Genomic DNA, 16,832 nt, shown 5'->3' on the forward strand with positions numbered 1-16,832 from the left:
ATAGGGGGAAAATCAATGAAAATGTGAATAGTAGTTGATTTCCTAAAAGCAAATTGTTGGGGAAAACAGCTGCGAAAAAATTCCAAATTATTCTAAATAAATAACACTAAAATGGACAATTTTAGTCTTAAATATTTAGTAGTCAAAAAAGTACTAAAAATACGTTTAGTAGTAGATCTCGTAGATAAAAAAGTTATCGGAAAATAGCAATAAAGGAGTTCCGACTCGTTTTTATGAGACTAAAATGTGTAAAGTTAGTACGAAATATATAGTAGTCGCAAAAGTACTAAAAATTCGAATAGTAGTAGACGTTATACAAGAAAATATTGGGGAAAACAGCAGTGGAGGAGATTAAAATCATTCTTATTGACATTAAGTGGGTAATTTCAGTAGTAGTAGCAGTAAAACTACAAATAGTAGTAGATTTCTTAGAGGAAAACATTCGAAAAAAAAGTAGTAAACCACTGAAGCAGCACAAAGGTTCAAAATCATCAGTAAAGGTACTTAAATGCGCACTTTAAATATATTAGTCACAAAAGCACTAAAATATCTGAATAGTAATAGTAGATTTCCTACAAGAATATATTGGCAAAGAATAGAACTCCAAATCATTGTAAATGACACTAAAATGACTACTTTTACTTCGAAATTGGTCATAAAGGTAGTAAAATACAAATAGTAGTAGATTTCGTACAAGAAAATTTTCGGATAAAATGGTAGTGAAAGAATTCCAAATCATTTTAGTGTTACTAAAATGTGCAATTTTAGTACGAAATGTACAGTAGTTCCAAACGCACTAAAAACTAGAATAGTAGTAGGTTTTCTATAAGAAAATATGTGGAAGAAGTTAACCACTTAAGTTGAAATTCATTCGTAGAGACACTAAAATGTGCACTTTTAATACATTAGTAACAAAAGTAGTAAATAAATGAGTAGTAGTAGATTGCTCAAGAAAATATTGGGTGAAAAAAGTGGATCGGAGCAGAACTCTCAAAGTTATAGCCTTTGTAGGCACTCTACCTCGAATGCGGAGCATCGATAATTTCTCAGAGTCATTTCTTCAAACGCGTTTTTCCCGAAACGACTTCTTAAAAGTCGGTGCCAATCACAACTCCGAAACTATTCAACCGATTCTTTTCAAATTTGGTACACGTTTTCTAAATCAAAAATACCTCCCCCCTACACTGTTTTTTTTAATTTTTTTTTTTAAGGTTGTTTTTCACTTACAAATATGGCGAAATTTTTCGCCAAAAATGCTCGTTTTACGTTTTTTTGCCACCAAAACTACAAAAATGAAAAAAGAAAAATTTTATTAATGTAGGGGGGAGCATTACGTCATACTTTAACTGAAAAATTCGACTTTTTTAGTTTCAGATGATTCTACGACGAATGCCGATTGGCACCGCAGAGCACCTCTCGAAAAACATATCTCCAAAAAAACTCTGTCATGGGCTTATTTGTCAATATTTTATTATTAATATTTTTTAAAAACTTATTGAAAAGATGTACAATAACATGTAACTGATTTTATTAAAGTATCTTAAGCCATATTTCTGTAAAAAATTAAAAAAAAGTGTTTTTTTTTTAGCGCTAACCCTACCCCCCCTTAAAGCGAAGTAAGTAGTAGTCATAAAAGTAATAAAAGTTAAAATATTGGTAGATTTTGTATAAGAAATAGCAGTAATAAAATTCAGAAACATACAGTAGTCACGAAAGTAGTATAAATGAGAATAGTAGTAAATTTCGTATAAGAAATTATTTATTAATATTAGAAGGCATTACAAATCATTTTTTATAACACTTCAATACGTATAAAATATATAGCAGTCGCAAAAGTATTAAAACTATTAGGAACAAATAGCAGTAATAAAATTCAGAATCCTTGTCAATAAATAGCAGCACAAAATTCTAAATCATTCCCAATGCCAGCTAAGTGAGCAATGCTGCTTATAATATTTGATTTACTCATAAAAGTTACCCCTTCAAGTGGTGTTGAAAAGATTATTCCTGACAAATTTCATACCAATTTTCCTGCAATGAACACTTTCATTATTAACTTGTCCGTCCCTCGGCAATAAACTTTCGCATTAGAGCAAACAAATAACAAACACTGCTGACGGCAGAAATTAGCTGAAAATTCTATACATACAAACACTCGCCACATACCACCACCACCAACACACAGCCACAGCATTTTATAGTATCTTTTAATACTCACCCGCACTTTTCGCACCGTCTTGCGGCTGTCATTCTTGATATTCACCGTCACACAGATTTCCTCACCATGTGTATACCAGGCCTTATCGAGGCTCGCCTGCAAGCCAACACGCCCATCCTGTAATAGAAATGGCTTGTCCACCGCACCCTGTGGTCCACCGCCACAGCTAAGCGCACCCGCCATGGCGGTGGCTGCATTGCCACCAATCACACCGCCAACCGCGCAACCACCAGCAAGCGATGCGGAGTGAGGTGGTGGTACATTGGCAATACCAACACCGACACCGGCACCACCACCACCACCGCCAGCAGCAGTGGAATCGTACTGTGCGCAGTGGAAGATGTAAACGTCGGTGATGATGAAGGTGAAGATGATGAGGATGTAGTTGAAGTAGGATTTTCAAGAATTTATTGTTGTTGTTATTTGTTTGTGATGGACATTTGTAGTGGCATTCCCGGAGTAGTGCGTGAGACATGGAAAACAAGAGAGGAAACGGAAATTCGATTAGTTGTCAAGTATTAGTGTGCCTCGCCTGTCGTTTATTTATTTATTAGCTTTCATTTTTCAATTTACTCCCTAGCTCACACTGTCTGGCCTTTGCTTACAATGGGTTAATATGTGTTTGCCGACAATAGATAAATATAAGTTTGCCTTTTATTGGCTGCCATTCTTCCGCCTGCAAGCAAATATTGACTCAATTTTATATTGATTGACATTTTTGCTACTCTCCTGCTTCTGCGATTTTCTACATTTACGCTTTGGTCATTTCGCTAGCAGTTTTTTATTACAATTTTTACATTATTATAGCATTATTTTTTGTGCTTTATTGAGCAAATATTAAACGCCGTTGCAAAATTAAAGAACCACCAAAAGTCATATTAAAAAAATCTTATGGTAATTTTCAAATTTATTTAACGCTGTAAATTTTAGTAGAGCTTTTAAAGTGAAATATCTGCCATTCTTTTTATTGGGTAGTCGAAAAAGTCTTTTCGTATTTTGTCAATAGATGTCGTTGGAGTCATCTATCTCCAGTGCTACCAATCACATTGTGTCATATCATATGGTGTTAGAAAGGTGACATTTTAAGCTTCATTTAACCAAAAAAAATTAAATTTGGAGAAGTTGAAAAAAAGTTATAGCTGTTCAAAAATGAGTGAAAATAATGAAGAATTTCGCTATATTTTGAAATTTTTTTATAAACAAGGGAAGAATGCCGCGCAAGCCACCAATGAAATTTGTGAAGTTTACGGAGACGATGCTGTATCAGTTCGTGTAGCACAACAATGGTTCGCTCGCTTCCGTTCTGGAAATTTCGATGTGAAAGATGCACCTCGCTCCGGTCGACCTATCGTTGAAAAAGTCGATGAAATTATGGAAAAGACCAGGAATTGACCAGGACCGTCACATAAGCTGCCATGAAATCGCCAAGGCACTAAACATTCATCATCAAACGGTTTTGAACCATTTAAAAAAGGTTGGTTACAAAAAGAAGCTCCATGTTTGGGTACCACATGAATTGTCTGTGAAAAATTTAATGGACCGAATTAGCATCTGCGATTCTTTGCTGAAACGAAATGAAATCGAACCATTTCTGAAGCGAATGGTAACAGGAGACGAAAAGTGGATCAAATACGACAATAATGTGCGAAAAAGATCATGGTGCAAGGGTGGTGAAGCTCAACAAATGGTGGCAAAGCCAGGATTGACGCCTCGAAAGGTTATGCTGTGTGTTTGGTGGGATTGGAAAGGAATCATCCACTATGAGCTGTTCCAGTCCGCTCGAACGATTGATTCTACACTTTACTGTCAACAACTGATGAGATTGAAGCAAGCAATCGAAAAAAACGGCAAGAATTGATCAGCAGAAAGGGCGTCGCCATATTTGGTTTAATAAAGTTCATTATAAATATAAAAAAAATGAGTTGAGTTTGATTAGAAATATGAAAAGACTTTTTCGACTACCCAATCATATTTTTTTTTAAGTTTTTTGGATTCAATATACGTTACAGTACTTAGCTGGAAATGAAATGTCGAAGAACGGGTAAGGAAGGCAGAAATTGCTTTATATGCCTGTAAACGTATGCTTGGAAGAAGATGGGGTCTTCAACCTAAGCATACATTATGGCTGTATAAGGCGGTTATACGACCTATTTTATCGTATGGTTCGGTAGTATGGTGGAAAGCTCTAGGGAGAGAGTACAATACCAAATTACTCGGCAGAATACAAAGATCAGCCTGTGCAGTAACGGTCATGATCATGTCCTAGAGAGGCTCTCAATGCACTGACAAATGTTATTCCAATAGACTTACATATTAAGAAGACGGCAACCATGAGTAGATTTAGGTTAAATGAAACGGGTCGCTGGGAAGAAAAAACTTAAGGTCATGCTAGTCTATTATTGCGACAAACTCATTTAATCTCGGTGAGAACTGACTACATCGTCCCGTCGGTAACATTCAATAGGAATTTTGCCACTCTCTTTCCATCTAGGGAAGAATCGAATAAGGGATTCTCCCTAAACAACTTCGTATAGACTGTAGATACGGATGGTAGTAAAATGGACTGCGGTGTTGGAGCTGATACATATTCTCACATACTTATAATTGACAAATCTGTGCGTCTCCCTAATACCAGCAGCGTCTTCCAAGCGGAAGTACTTGCAATAGGGGAAGCTTGTAGGCTACTAATCACAGATTTCTCGTTTAAGGGCAATGCCGCTATTCTTTCGGATAGCCAAACTGCAATCCAGGGGCTGCATGCGACTATAACAACCTCTAAAGTGGAGGCACAAAATAGGAATAGCCTCACCACCTTGAGTGAAAATCATAAAGTTACCGTAATCTGAGTCCCGGGACATCGGAACATTAAAGGTAACGAAAAAGCAAATGAACTGGCAAGAGGGGGATCTGCTCATGGCAGAATCGGTATTTACACCAGTCAAGAGTACAATTGTTGGCGTATGCCGATGATATCGATATCATCGGCCTTAACAAGCGCGCTGTTAGTTCTACCTTCTCCAAACTGGATAAAGAGGCAAAGCGAATGGGTCTGATGGTGAACATTGGACAAAACGAAGTACCTCCTGTCTTCAAACAAACAGTCGGCGCACTCGCGTATCGGCCCCCACGTCAGGGTAGACGGTTATAATTTCGAGGTTGTAAAAGACTTCGTTTATTTAGGAAACAGCATTAACACCGATAACAATGTCAGCCTTGAAATCCAACGTAGAATCTCTCTTGCCAACAAGTGCTACCAAAGTAGCAACTGAGCAGTAAAGTCCTCTCTCGACGAACAAAACCAACACTCTACAAGGCTCTCATCATGCCCGTCCTAACGTATGGCGCAGAAGCTTGGACGATGACAACATCCGATGAAGCGAAGCTTGGAGTATTTGAGAGAAAGATTCTGCGTAAGATTTTTGGACCTTTGCTGGGTCATGTCGTCCGAATGGATATAAACGCTCCGGCTCTACAAGTATTCGATGCGGTATCAGCTGGTGGTAGCAGAGGAAGAGGAAGGCCTCCTCTGTGTTAGAAAGATCAGGTGGAGAAGGACTTGGCTTCACTTGGTGTGTCCAATTGGCGCCGGTTAGCACGAGAAAGAAACGACTGGCGCGCTTTGTTAAACTCGGCCAAAATCGCGTAAACGGTTATCGCGCCAATTAAGAAGAAGAAGAAGAGTACAATTTCCCAAAAATACCTCCAAATTGCGGATTTTAGGTGGAAAGTCCAGACGAAATGCAAATTAGCAGAACGTTATGGCCCACCTATAACCTCAAACATGCCCTGCCCTATGGAAGGACAGAATGTTAACCCTGGGTCAACCGTTGTTCCAGAATTTTAAGGTTCTTAAACCGCACAGACTGGATATAGTCATGCTGTGAATAACCGTTAAACAAGTTGGTAACGAGGGACGAACGCTATTAGAAAAATTGTTCTCTATGACTTGGCTCGTGGTAGGTTTCAAACCTGGGTACAGCGAAGATATATTGATATATTTATTACTTTCTGGGGAACTTGAAAAACAGCATACGAGCTATATAGCGACGTAAAATAGGGATGAAAGGTATGCTAAAAGTTTGGAAATGTGATAATCTCGCTTTGCCTGACGTTTGCGGACATTATTGTGCCTAGTTTGAGATATGTGCGGCCTAGAGTTGCTTTCTGCAACACAACACTCTGTCTATTCGCCAGTTCTGATCGATAACTTGCATCCATCTGGCCTTCTTGACCGTTAGTATGGGATTTGTGATGAATTGAGCTCATATATGACTCACTTTTCATCGGGGGTTGTTATCCTGTTCAGAAATGGATTGACTTCGTTAAATTTCGGAAAATTGTCGCAGTTGTAAATTCAGCCCTAAGTTTGTTTTTGCGTCAATTCATGTAACTTCTTCTTGAGACCTACCGAATGCAAATAAGTGTAAATAGTTTTTTAGCTAATCGCCAATTCTTGGGAAATGGAAGAAGTAACTTCCCGATTTCCATGATTTTATCCACATTTTCGATAGTTAGCTTAGCAGAGCTTTTCTCATCTTATGCGAATATTCGATTCTGTGTTAGGTCCGTAGCACATTTTTTTGACTACCTACTCTGACTTTCCTTTTGGTCCTGGTGGTACCAAAGACCGTATCGATCGTACTATTCGGAGTACGTAGATTCGAATCTCTGTGCATGAAACACCAAAATGAAAGAAACGTTCACCTCTCGGCAGGTCTTCGAGTGAATTTCTGCCAGGAAAATAAAAATAAAATATTTGGGATTCGCAATTGCCTTAAAACTACATATAGGCCCTTTCGGTTGTGGAACAACATCAAGACGCACGCCACAAATTAGAGGAGGAGTTCGGCCAAACATCTAACAGAAGTGTACGCACCAATTATTTGTTTGTTTGTTTTACCAGTTTGTGTTTGTTTTATAATTATCTTAATCTCATCACTATAATTCCTCTACCATCCAATACTTACCTCCTGAAACGATTTACTATAGTTGTAGAACGGATCGCTCGGACACTTTTCAATCTCACTTTTACTGCGTCCAAAGCGGCCGCTAAAGCGAAAGGACTTCGGCGAAAGACGCAGCTTAGGGAACGAGTCACCACGTTCCGATTTGCGTGGCTTGGCGTGGCTTTGTGTGGTCGGCTGTGTTGACTGCGCGCGATCGCTGCCAGATGTACCCTCAAAACTAGTATTGCTTTCGGCGCTACAGCTGCCACCCAGCGCCGAGGCTAAGGCGGGTGTAGTGCTGCCGCTTTGAGTGTGTGCAGGAGAGTTGACAGTATTAGTGAGCGTCGATGGGGGTGAGGTCAAAGCAGCAGTGGACGGTGGTGAGGTGCCCTGGCTGCTGAAAGCGCCGAAATTGTCCGGTCCATTGGCATGATGGTAGACATCGGTGCGATAAATGACGCGTACACCCATTTTGACGGCGGTGCGCCTATGGAATTTCTCATCCGTTTTGTCGGCTGGAAAGAGAAAAAGAAACGAAAGCAGTAGGCATTATAAATAGCTTAAGCGCGCAGAGAGTGTGACTGCAATTTAAATGAATCGATAAACGTAAATCAATCCGTGCAAATTGAAGTCCTGTAGAGATGGAGATAGCGAGAGAGAGTGAGGGAGAGAGAGAGAGAGGGGGAGGGAGAGAATTAGTGAGTGTGTGTGCCTGCGTGTAATTTGAAAAGCGCTGGCTGGGCATTAAAAAATTGGCTGTTGAATGCGGCAGTTGCGTGCACCTAACGAGGCATTCAAATGGCTTTTAGCGTTTAATGGGTTTATAAGAGGCTTACGGCTACATAGTACATACAAACATTTTTAAGGTATTTTTTTCTCGCCTTTAATCCGCTTCCGCACGTGCATATGCACATAGCTGCATAAAATGAATGGATGGCAGTCTAATAGCAGCCACAATAGGTTACAGGAACCACAAAGGGCAATGAAACATAAGCGCACACGCATACCTCTGTATGCTTTATGCTGTGTATGCTTTTCGGTCACCTGAGTAGCAGTTGTTGGTGTTGTTAGCACACACCGCACTCAAAGCGGCTGTGTCATTTTAGGATTTTTGTGTTATTCCGTTATCAACCCTTTTTCGCTAAATTGGTAGACTGTCCTTTAAGCTGACCCTCGGCGAAAATGTACGAACAAACGAATCACTAAGCACTGCGGGACGATGGTGGTATATGTGTTTGTAAGTATGTGCAGCTCTGTGTAGTATGTATGCGCATGTGTCGCTTAATTGCCAGAAACATGTAGCATACCTTCGGGTGAGAAACATTTAGAGCGCTTTTGACTGGATTCTTTTTTTTAATTACGCAACTTCACTGTGGTTAGTGTGTGAGATAATCAAAGGGAAAACGTGCTTTGAAGCATCAAGAAAATAAAACTTAATAAAGGAAAAAAGAAACACGATTTTGAGTTTGTTAGAACTTTGGACTTGTAGAAATTATAAAAGCCACAATTTATGAAAAATTCCAGATAAATTTTGTGTTTTAGCTTTTTTCAGTTCTTGTTAAAATGAGTGAAAACATTACTTAATTCTACAAACCGTTTAAGGGAATTTACTGGGGTTAATAATTTAGTTTTCTTACTGAGAGAAAAACACATATGATTTTTATTTTATATTTCAATGATTTATGAAATGATGGCCTATACGTAGATATTCATCTGTACTAAGAGTTTTTGTATGTACATTTATTTTTTTACAAAATCGCTTAGAGGTAAACTTGTGTCTAATAGTACGTTTTTAAGGGATTAGGGGCAGTCAGAATTTTCAAAATATTAGATTGGTTTTTTTGAAGTGAATCTGACAAATAATTTTTGAGTTATTCAACAATTAACAAAGGGCGCTACATAAATACATAAATTGATAGCAAAAATTTAAATGCGTTTTTCCCAAAACTATGCTTTTTGAACTGGTGATCACTGTAACTTAGAAACCGCTTGGTAGATTTCAATAAAATTTATACTGCTTTGGAAAAACATAAAAGAATTGTGTTTGATCGAAGGATTTTTTTTCAAAAATTTCGAATTTTTTAAACAATTAATTGTCGGGTTTTTTCTCGAAAATCTCAAAAATATTTCCTGAGTCCGAAATATTGTTAACTTTCAAAAAAAGGCTTCGATCAGGTAAAATATTATCTATTAATAAAACGAATATCTCTTGTCAGATTGATTTAAGATGAATCTCCAAGGAGTTGTGATGATCACCGCAAGGGAATTCTGGAGAAACGGGCTCCAAACAAACAGCGATAACTTTTACAATTATTAATTTTTTTTGAAATTTTGCTGAAGTCAATTTGAAACGTGATGTATTAAAGCTATGTTTTTGTATTTGTAAAATAAAGCAACAGACTGGCATTAAAAAAATATTGAAAATCATCATTTTCTCGGGCCTCTGACTACCCTTAAACCCTTAAATCATTGACTAATTTAACTATAAGTGGGGCCTGGTGAATTTTTCAAGTTAAACGGAAAAGCTGATGGAGAAGCTCAAGCTCAAGCTCACATTCAGGCTATCGGATCACTGCAGTGTTTTCAGGCGGAGGTAACTGGAATCAAAGAAGCAGTGAAAGGGTTTCTTACTTGTGTAACTACTATCAAGGAGGTTAATACTCGTAAATACACTCACAGCCAAGTGGCGATTAAGGCGATGGGCTCATAGATGGGCGCTTGCAATTACTCAGGGAATGATGGACTTCATTCGCGACCGCATCTGAATACTTTGATATTAGTCTAATAATATATCCTTTGTCACAGAGACATTGTGGGAAGCTGCTCGGCTCATGAGCTAGCTAGACGGGATACCCTCATGGCGGTTTTCCCGCGAAACGCAAGGATTGGGATTCTTTGCAAACCTATAGTCTGCTTAATGGGTGGTATAAGCTTCGTCTCAACTCAGCGAGTCATGGATTAGTGTGCGTACGTAAAATGTCGCAAGATCCTCAGCGCATGGCTAGTTCGGTGGTGCTCGAGAGAAATTCTAAGGTTAATTTCTCCTCCCTTGAACTTTGTGGGTGTTTGGAAGATGAGATGAAATTAACTCAGCGTATTTTTCTCAGCTGCTCTGTTCTCGCTGGGCTGGGATTCAGACATCTTTGCTCTAAATTTTTTGCTATACCTGCAGATACGGCAGGTCTAGATACACACACCTGATGAATTTCATCAGTAGTAAGAAGCGGTTAATACTACCGACCTTTGTTCCCGAGACAGTCGGTTCTACATAATCGGAATGACCCGGATTTTTATCCGACCAAGGACTGTCACTTCAGCAGCATTCCCTGTATATCTAAGAGGAATGTTTATGCTACTACAACAACAAGAACAATAACAGCGAAAGCCATGATTCAATCTTCTTCTCCATAACCCTTAAACATTACCACTTCTCCCTTATCTTTTCTTTCTTGGGTTTCCCCCCTCACAATGATGTTAACGTACGATGTTTTGTATATTCGTTCCAGTGAGTAGGTTCTCGCATGGGCAACCATCTTAGCTAAACTAACCTAACTACTAAGTGGGATATTTTTGATCTAAGTATCTGCTTCTAATGGGGGGTGATCTCGTGGTTGCAGGAGCGATATGCCGATTGGGTCTGTGAGAGCAGTAGGAGCAGTATTTTGCAACTTTTCAGATAATTTTTTCTGCAATTTGTTTTTTCACTGACCACAGGTATTTAAAGATCTCTGTGCAAGCACCAATTTTTAACCAAACCAATAATTATTTTCATCAAGAATCATTTTCATACTAGATACCACACTTAAGTCTGATAAATTTATCCGTCTACTTACTGACAACTCCTCTTCTACCTTCTGCCATTCATAGAAAAAAGAATTTGCGACCACTTTGATATCGATTCAGCTGCTTGCCAAAGGAATGCTATACAAGTCCTCCATCAGCCCAAATCAACAAATCTCCTTAAAGGTGGTAAGTTAGAAAGCTATATCTGCACCCCTGCAGATTTTTTGTGGTTTTTATTGTTTCGTCAGCTGATAAAGTATTCCTAGTATTTCCAGCTTTCATTTTTACTCAATCCCATTTCCATTGAAAGCTTCCTAAGCATTCTTTTTGTTTCTTACTACGTAAATTTATGTATGAGTATGAATTGCTGCGCATATTTGAAACCATATTTAATAAAATTTTCTTCCCTACCTTGCACCGATTTATTTGATTGGTATGCTGCTTTTTCAATGATCCCGCGCGCTATTAGATGGAAAGTGCACACAGTGGGTGGGTACGTTTGGGGTTAGTTATAGTTAAGCTGACTATTTGGTTGGAAACTGCGAGCAATTTATGCACTTATAAATATTTTTGTTTGTATCAGAATTTTTTGTGGTAGTAGTGAGTCGATAGATTTTGCAGAATTCAATGCTTTGGATTTGTGGAGCGAGACTTCAATGTGTTATTGCATAAATACTTTTGTGGATTTTTGAAAATTCAATACAGAAAAGAATGAAATGAAAAATGCATGAGTCATTTCTGAGAGAAGCTACGTTATGTTTTCTTGCACCTATAAATATTTTTGTTTTTATCAGAATTTTTTGTAATAGTAGTGAGTCGATAGATTTTGCAGAATTCAATGCTTTGGATTTGTGGAGCGAGACTTCATTGTGTTATTGCATAAATACTTTTGTGGATTTTTGAAAATTCAATACTGAGAAGAATGAAATGAAAAATGCATGAGTATTTTCTGAGAGAAGCTACGTTATGTTTTCTTTATATTAAATTTTCATTTTTCACTTGATTTTGGTGTTTTGTTATGTGTTATGCGAAATTTTGTTTGGAAGGCTAAGGTTATATTGAATTTAGGTAGTAAAAATGTGCCTAAAGTCGAAGTGCAAATCTTCATTTTATTTTTATGCTAAGTAACCTTAGTTATGCTATAGTTTCTCATATAGGTATATGTTCTCATTTCTCATTTGTCAATTGTCAATTGTCATTTGTCAGATTTACTTTAAAGTGCGTGTCAAAATGACAAGACTATCGCTTATTCATAGCATGTGACTATATATTTTCAAATTAATTCAATTAAGGTTGTCAAAAAAGTCTTGCGGTATTTTTATTGAATTTTCAATTGTTCATAAAATTGGTTATAATAATGCGATTTAAGTCTAATATGCGCCGTTTTGTTGGATGACGAGTTCCCTACGAGATGCCAACTTCATAATGCCCCTCTTATAGAAGCTCGCTTCCCTATTGTCAAAAAACTCGGAGAGCCAATTTTCACAGGACTCTCTTGTGGACAACTTCCGACTACCAAGCTCGTTCGCCATGGACAGAAATAGGTGGTAATCACTTGGTGCGAGATCCGGACTATACGGTGGATGCAAAAGATCTTCCCATTCGAGCTCCCGGAGCTTCTGGTGCGTCACCAAAGATGTGTGTGGCCTGGCGTTGTTCTGATGGAAGACAATTCGGCCTCTGTTGATCAAAGATGGCCTCTTCTGCATGAGTGCTGCATTCAAACGGTCCAGTTGTTGGCAGTACAGGTCCGAATTGAGCGTTTGGCCATAGGGGAGCAGTTCATAGTGGATGATTCCCTGCCAATCCCAACAAACACACAGAAGAACCTTCCTGGCCGCCAATCCAGGCTTGGCCACCGTCTGGGCAGCTTCACCGCTTTTCGACCACGACCGTTTGCGCTTCACGTTGTCGTAAGTGACCCACTTTTCATCGCCAGTCACCATCCGCTTCAAAAACGGGTCGATTTTGTTGCGATTCAGAAGCGATTCGCATGCATCCGTACGGGCAAAAATGTTTTTTTGCGTCAAGTCGTGTGGCACCCATACATCGAACTTCTTTTTGAATCCAAGCTTCTTCAAATGGTTTATAACGGTTTGATGACTCGCGCCCAGCTCTTGGCCGATGCTACGGCTGCTACTATGCCGGTCTCTTTCGATCAATTCAGCGATTTTGTCGCAATTTTCGACGACAGGCCTCCGGGACCGTGGCGCATCTTCGATCACCTCTGCCCCAGAACGAAAACGTTGAAACCATCGTTGTGCGGTGGAAATGGAAACAGTATTGGGTCTATAAACTGCACAAATTTTATTGGCAGCATGAGATGCATTTTTGCCTTTATCGTGGTAGTACTGTAAAATATGCCGTATTTTTTCTTTATTTTGCTCCATGTTTGCGACGCTATAACTCACGAACGACTAAAAGCAAACAACAATTAATCAAACACGTGTTAGCACGTGAAAAGAGCTTTCCACAAAGCTCTAGCGTGAACCGATGCGACGAATACAACTAGAACTACGCGCTTGCAAAGACAAGCTTGCGGAAATACCGCAAGACTGTTTTGACAACCTATATATATTTTTTTAAATATTCCATTCCATAAAAAAAACTATATAAATCTGATTCTTATCCAAATTCTATGAAAATTGCACACTTTTATTCAGAATGAAAAAAAAAATTAGGATTTGCAGGTCACGGCTTAATAAATTTTAGTTCCATAAGGTGCAAGTTTTAAGTAGCTCAAAATTTTCGTTGATTTTTGATATATTTTATTCTTGATGGTGTTGCGCAGTTTCTCCATATAACGAATGGGAATTTTTTTAAATGGAGAAAATGTGTCATCAGGGGAAACAATTAACAATCAGAAATCAACGAAAGCCACTTAAAATGTTGCACCTTTTTATACTGAAACATAAAACTGAGCGCGTAATTTTTTTTCTTTTTGGCTTAAAAAGTTTTAAATTTTGTCGATTTTTTATAAATCCTGTACAAAAATTGAAACTTGGATTCAAATGTTGTTTGTTGCAAAATGAATTATATTTTTTATAAAAAAATGATAATAATAAAAAAATAAAAATAAAAAAAATTAATTAATAAATAAAAAAATTAACCAAAAATATTATTGTTTTTATAATTTATTAACAAAACTAAATAAATTAACTTGCTAAAAATTGACTACGGAGCAGTAGCTGCCAGGGCTATCACCAAAAAATAAAACAATATTTTTATAAAACAAAAAGTTAAAAAAAAAAATATTTAATTAAAACATTTTTTTCAATACTTGTAAATACGTCTAGATTTTATAATTTTATCTTTATCTGTTTTGAGTCAGCATGTATTTTCTACATTATTTGTAAATAAGCAATAAAATCTGATCAATTTGTGTCATGTGTCAGCTGTCAGCTATTGGGCGCCAAATTTCTCTTTGATTTATTTTACTTTTTTATTTTAACCCTTCCAATAGTTGCCGAGCTTAAATAATCAAATTAATTGCATCCGACCTTTTTATTCATTCGTGAGTATTTTTTATATGTCATCTATCAGCTGTCAGCTGTCAGCTTTCATTTGTAAAATTTTATTTGAAATGTAGAAGTTTGAACGTGTTGAAGTAAGTGGAATTATGGCATATGTCAATTTCATTCGTCATTTGTCATTTTCTGTGCGTCATGTGTCAGCTGTTAGGTTAAAAGTATATATATTTTTTTCTAAAATGACAAAGTGTGATCGAACATCTTATGACAGATTTTTTGTTTTGTTTATTATCAGTCATTTGTTATTGGTCATGTATCACATATCATGCGCCAGCCATCGGATTTCATTTGTAAAATTTTATTTGAAATACAGAAGTGTAAAAAAATTTAGGCAGTGGGCTTATGGCATCTGCTTATTTCATTAGTCATCAGTCATCTGTCATTAATCATTAGTCATAAGTCATTAGTCATTAGTCATTAATCATTGGTTATTTGTCATTTGGTACGTGTCATGTGTTAGCTGGCAGGTTTAAAGGTTTTTTCCTAAAAGTCGTAGTGGAAACGAACATATTATGACAGCTTTTCTCTTTTTTAATTTATTTATTATCGGCCATTTGTTATTGGTCAGGTGTCACTTGTCATGTGTCAGCCATATTATTTTATTTCTAAAATTTTGTTTGAAATGCCAAAAGCAAATAAATTTAAGTAAGTGGACTAATAGCATCTGTGTTTTTTTATTTATCATAAGTCATTTATTATTTATCACTTCTTATATGTCTTGTGTCATGTGGCAGTTGTCAGTAGTTATTTGCGAAGTTTCTTTTGAAGTACTGAAATGTACCACCGAGCTTAAGTAATTATCGATATTTCATATGTATTGCAAAATTTTCAAGTTTTATGTTTTAAATGTCGCACACCAGTTGTCATTGTTCAAAAGTCTCCAAATTAATACCATCTAGCCTTCTTATTTTTTATTGGTTATTACGTAACTTATTACTTGATCTTAAGTTCCCTGCTCTAGGATTTTATGTGTTATATATGAGGTGTCCGCTGTCAGTGGAGAGCTGTACGATTTCCTTTACACAGTTTGGTTTGAAATGGAGAAGTGTCAACTAATTTATTCATTCGAATTCCTACTATTCATTTCTTATATGCCATTTATCAGCAGTCATCCTACTAAATAGTTCAGAACAATGCCAACTGTTTTCCTTTTTTATTATAGTTTTGCGTTACAGTTTTACGTTACTTCCACAGTGTAATTTGTGTTTTATTGTGAGTTAGGTGTCAGTTGTCAGCTATCATTGTAAAATTTTGTAGTAAGTATAACCTGGCGGCTGCCGTAGCCGAATGGGTTGGTGCGTGACTACCATTCGGAATTCACAGAGAGGTTCAAATCTCGGTAAAACACAAAAATTAAAAAAAAAATTAAAAACATTTTTCTAATAGCGGTCACGCCTCGGCAGGCAATGGCAAACCTCCGAGTGTATTTCTGCCATGAAAAAGCTCCTCATAAAAGTATCTGCCGTTCGGAGTCGGCTTAAAACTGTAGGTCCCTCCATTTGTGGAACAACATCAAGACAAGAGAGACCCAAAAGGGTGATTTTGTCATGCTCTTTGCATACATTTAATTGGTAATTTGTCAGATGTCAGCTTTCATTTGTAAAATTTTGCTAAAGCTTGATCAGCTTTAATAATCGGATCATCTACTCCTTATCTTGTTTTTATTACATATCTATTGTTGGCCATTTGTCATAGAGTTAGCTGACAGCTGTTAGATTTCCTGTACCAAATTTTATCGAAAAATCAAATATTTCAAGAAATCAGTGCCATGCCTTCTCTCTTCTGTCATTTGTTATATGTCATATATGTGCTTTTGTCCGCTGTCATCTATCATCTGTCACCTGCTAAATTTATATGGCGAATTCGGAGCTTATATTTAACATATTACCTTTTAGGATAGGCTTCGGAAATACATGTGAACAATATTTTTATTTTGGGTTGAACATTTTGATATCATCAAATAATTTCTTAGATTTATTATAAAGTCTTGTAACATTTTTTGAAGTTCTAGTTTTGCTTTTGCGAAATACACTTATTTGCAAAAACTAGCATTAAACGCTTTATAAATTGGAATAAATTTTACAAATAATTCCAAATGATTATGCGCATTTAGCAGAGCCATCAACTTGTCATCATAAAATTGTTGCTGTGTGTGTGAGTAGTATTGTCGCTTCTACACTGCAAAGTTGTAACGATTTTCGCGAACGAGCAAAGGGAATAGGTAAATTCCATTATGATAGTGACGGCCTTGACGTGAGTGTCACATATCGCGCACCAACACAACCACAATCACATTTCTAAGTGCGTTAAGGGGTGCAAAAATATGTGCGTCGATATAGTAAAACGGATTTCCGT

The 16,832-nt window shown here is 37.2% G+C and overlaps 1 protein-coding gene across 1 annotated transcript in view; it reads right to left on the minus strand.

Annotated features, from left to right (window-relative positions):
• LOC129238377 (uncharacterized) overlaps nucleotides 1-16,832 on the minus strand; it is a 125,284-nt gene that overhangs the window by 52,711 nt on the left and 55,741 nt on the right. Inside the window, exons 6-7 of the mRNA XM_054873403.1 lie at nucleotides 7,186-7,679; nucleotides 2,219-2,542 (exon numbers count right to left, since the gene is read on the minus strand). Coding sequence (XP_054729378.1) covers nucleotides 2,219-2,542; nucleotides 7,186-7,679 — 818 coding nt within the window. The remainder of the gene's footprint in view (nucleotides 1-2,218; nucleotides 2,543-7,185; nucleotides 7,680-16,832) is intronic.

Source organism: Anastrepha obliqua, chromosome 2 (genome assembly GCF_027943255.1).
Source record: "Anastrepha obliqua isolate idAnaObli1 chromosome 2, idAnaObli1_1.0, whole genome shotgun sequence".
In the NCBI taxonomy this organism is placed as follows: Eukaryota; Metazoa; Arthropoda; class Insecta; order Diptera; family Tephritidae; genus Anastrepha; species Anastrepha obliqua.